Source organism: Xenopus laevis, chromosome 4L, assembly GCF_017654675.1.
Source record: "Xenopus laevis strain J_2021 chromosome 4L, Xenopus_laevis_v10.1, whole genome shotgun sequence".
NCBI lineage: Eukaryota > Metazoa > Chordata > Amphibia > Anura > Pipidae > Xenopus > Xenopus laevis.
Genome location: NC_054377.1, coordinates 5,076,490 through 5,080,241, shown reverse-complemented (window position 1 = coordinate 5,080,241; position 3,752 = coordinate 5,076,490). Strand labels below are relative to the sequence as shown.

Here is a 3,752-nt window from a genome sequence, read left to right as displayed (position 1 = left end):
CTCTCTGCTTGCGAAATACTTGGAATTCTTTGGATGAGCCGATACAAAATAAATACAATGTTGAAAAACAGAACTCGGTGCGTGTCCTCCTGCCCGAAATCTGCTGAATCTCCTCTGGAATTTTCCACTCTGCTTTGGAAAAAAACACCAGCATGATATTTATACCCCCCTACGTTGTTCCCTCAATGGTCTGCTCCATAGTCCTGTTATACAGGGAGCTCTGAGTATCACTCATGTATTATAAGGGATAATGTACCCCCTACTGTAAATGATAAGGATATTAGAAGTCACTGAGGGGTTGTTCTGTGACCATATAAAGGCACAAGGCTGCAGGCTGAGTTATACAGGGAACTCTGAGTATCACTCATGTATTATAAGGGATAATGTACCCCCTACTGTAAATGATAAGGATATTAGAAGTCACTGAGGATCTCTCCAGAAATACAAAAGAGAAGGAATGACACAAACAGAAATTGGATTTTTTTTTTTTATTATTATTGTCGTTCAAATAGTAGCTGATACAATTAAACAATACGTCATTTTCACACAACGGAATGTAAAACAAAAGACAACAAATAAGTAGACGCCATCCTTCGAACCCACTCACACAACCAACCCGGTTATAAAATAAAGCGCACAATGCCCGTATACAATAAATCACGTAAAAAAATAAAAAAAAATTTGGCTTTGTTAATACAATACAAAACATAAACAGTAGAATTTAAATATAGTTATATAGATATATATGTGTGTGTGTGTCTCTTTAAGACGACAGTGATTGCACTTTAGGTTTGAAGTTCAAGTATCAGACAGTGATCACCGAGGAACCAGGTCCACCCGGGTGGCACTTTAAGAGTAATCCATTAATGAGTCTTTGTAACAAGTCTGAGGGCAGTAAGGGAATAGGGGAAAGGGGAGCAAATAGCACAAACACATTCCCCCCCCTGGTAACCAGAAAGCAGGATTGTCTAGAAATCTCCGGCCACCACAAGGTGGAGCTATTGGGACCTCCTGGTCCCTGCACTGAGGTTGGTAGTTCAACTTGAGAAGCCCGGAGGCATGACTCTGCAGATCCAAGGCAAGGTGAACCCGATGTTTCAGCATCCAGCCAGTCCCACCGGGTGAGTGTCATTTCATTTAGCTCAAGGGAACACCCAACCCAAGTCTGTATCCAATATACAACTCTACGTCCCTCTATGGCCCTTGGCCGTCTTTCAAAAGTCCAAAAAAGTGCAAAATAAAACAGCAGAATCCAATCGGCAGACCTTGGTTCTCTTTGTTGCCGTGTCCACAGGTTACGGTCCACCTGGACCCCCATCTTTCTAACACTTTTACAGCATTCCTGTCCCTTCGACAGGGATTCACAGCAGGAATTCCATGAGCTCCTCTGAGCAGAAGACCTTTCGGAAGAAGTTGCTACATCTCCACTTGGATGTTTTCTTCTTCTCTTATTTTTTTTACTTTTAAGTCTTGAGCAATATTTGCAACATTTTGCCTTTTTTCCAGGTTTCCCTGCCTTGGCTGGGTTTTCCTGCGGAAATAACGTCCAGGAACTTTGGTTGGTGGCCACCAGGCTGGTTTCGTGATGTGCTGGTGCTCACCCAATGTGGCTTGATGTGACCATCCATAACAGTCAACTGGAGCTTCTTGTCAGGGAGAGACCTTCTCCTCCGGCCATACCCCTGCGAGCTGATCTTGTTCACCGGGGCTGTGCTGTCTTTGTCTTTGTCTGTGTACTGGAAGATCTGGTGTGCCAAGTTCTGCACCGTGCAGGTCCCAAATCTGCAGCCCACTCTCACCGACTGCAGGTGGTGGAAGGTGTGTCTGTACCTCTTGACACGGATGTGGGCATCATTGCTGCAAAGGAAAAAGGATCATGGTGAGACAACTGAACCTTCTTCAGACCAGGGAACCCACCACCCTATAGAGTAGAGGAAAGACATAAAGCCAAGACCCCTCCATAGCAGAGAATTGGAACCATTGGATTTGGATATAAAGCAGACTAACTCCATGTATCTAAAAAGCCTTAATGATCCAAAATGACCACTCCATAACCATAACTAAGAACTCTAAGAGAGCTGAACCCGATAGAGAGTTGAACACCCTTCCGCCCCAACCATGGAGATAAAGGCACCTTCACCCTACACAACAGAGAACTGCAGAGGAACTGTACACCCTTCAACCTAAAGCATGGAGATAACGGCACTTTCAGCCTATACAACAGAGAAATGCAGAAGAACTGTAAACCCTTTAACCCAAACCATGGAGATAAAGACACCTCCACCCTACCCAACACAGAACTGTCGAGGAACTGTATACCCTTTAACCCAAAGCATGGAGATAAAGACACCTCCACCCTACACAACGGAGAACTGCAGAAGAACTGTACACCCTTCAACCCAAAGCATGGAAATATCATCCCCCAGCACCCAAAGCTCTTAAAACTCAGCATCCCAACCCCCTTCATTCTTCATCCCTATTACTGGCTCATTCAGGAATATGCTTACACTTAAAATAACAGAGGTGACCCTTGCCCAGCAGGTTAGTAAATGGACTGTGCTTAGGCTGCAGATAGTGCAGGGCGGCCGTATACTTGCACACTCTCTCACCTGCTGTGCTGGGAGTTTAGGGGACCCTTAACGTCCTCGTTTTTGACGAATGAGGATTCTGAGGCTACATCCGTCGCCGGAGCTGATTGGACGGCCACCTTCAGGTCTCTTCTTAGCCTGTTCATCCCAAGAGAGCTCCATCTGCAAAGGGCACCCAACAGGTTTTTGTAAGTGACATGGTCCTTCTAAGAATTCCAGCTGAACTGGACTTGACATTTCTATTAATAAAGGGCAAGTACAGCCAAAGCGGGGATACTTACTTTTTTCTGTCTCCCGGGATAAATTCCATTCTGCCCGCAACTAATCCCAAAAAGGTCAGGCAAATGAAGTGCAGCAGGAGAATAGCTTGACACAGATCCATTGTGGACTGGATTCTTGGGTGGGGGAAAGAGGCAAAAAATAGACATTATTATTATTATTGCAAATTATCATTCATGTGCAATAAATGAAACCACAGATAACAATTTAATAAACACGGGGATGTTTCTGTGCAGGTGGGGCTATCAGTCACCTGCATTGTATCTTTTTCTCCAAAAACAAAGTGCACTGGAATCACTTACCCTCCACCCAAATTCTATTTAAAATTATTTTAAAAAAAAAATCCCTGCCCTTAAATGCTTAAATTTAAGCTTAAAAGCTGCCGTACCTGTTCTGTGTAATGAGAAAAAGTGTAATCCAACAAGGTTCTTCCAATCAGAATCCTCCAAGCTGCTAATATAGAGAGCTGGAGAGAGAGAGCTGCTTTCTGTTGGCTGCAATTTAGTAACTACTGGCTCTCAGGGCTGCTCCGCTGCCTTATGTACAGAACTGTGGAGGCGGGGCTTAGGGTGAGTGACAGCTCTGCTCTGTCTGCAGCTCGCTTGCAAGTTGTATGGAAATTTCTGTATATTTTAATGCACAGGTTGCAAAGACTTGGGAGCAAGACTGAGCTAAGGTAGGAATATTTGGGGGTTAGGGGGATAGAAAAGGAACATTTCATGATCTGGAGGGAAAGTTTGTGGGTTCAAGCCCCCCCAGACAAAGGCTACAATATAATATATACAAATATATACAATAATCAATGTAATGCTGACCCTGCTATAGAAGAAGTATCCAGGGCAGTAAATAAATAAGAACTTGATCCCCCGCCAACCTAAAGCATTG

At 44.1% G+C, this 3,752-nt stretch overlaps 1 protein-coding gene across 1 annotated transcript; it reads right to left on the bottom strand.

Annotated features, from left to right (window-relative positions):
- Positions 1 to 469: 469 nt before the first annotated feature.
- Positions 470 to 3,389, bottom strand: adm.L (adrenomedullin L homeolog). The gene is made up of 4 exons (XM_018257298.2): positions 3,256 to 3,389; positions 2,870 to 2,983; positions 2,610 to 2,750; positions 470 to 1,857 (listed from the first exon to the last, which is right to left on the bottom strand). The coding sequence occupies exons 2-4, from the start codon at positions 2,968 to 2,970 to the stop codon at positions 1,464 to 1,466; spliced, it is 636 nt and encodes a 211-aa protein (XP_018112787.1). The 5' UTR covers positions 2,971 to 2,983; positions 3,256 to 3,389; the 3' UTR covers positions 470 to 1,463.
- Positions 3,390 to 3,752: the final 363 nt, after the last annotated feature.

Bases quoted from the DNA above. Each gene is read 5' to 3' on its own strand.
- adm.L (XM_018257298.2), bottom strand. From the start codon at position 2,970: ATGGATCTGTGTCAAGCTATTCTCCTGCTGCACTTCATTTGCCTGACC. The intron at 2,751-2,869 runs GTAAGTATCCCC...TGCCCTTTGCAG, and splicing joins ATCCCGGGAGACAGAAAAAA to ATGGAGCTCTCTTGGGATGA. The intron at 1,858-2,609 runs GTGAGAGAGTGT...TTTCCTTTGCAG, and splicing joins CTAAACTCCCAGCACAGCAG to CAATGATGCCCACATCCGTG.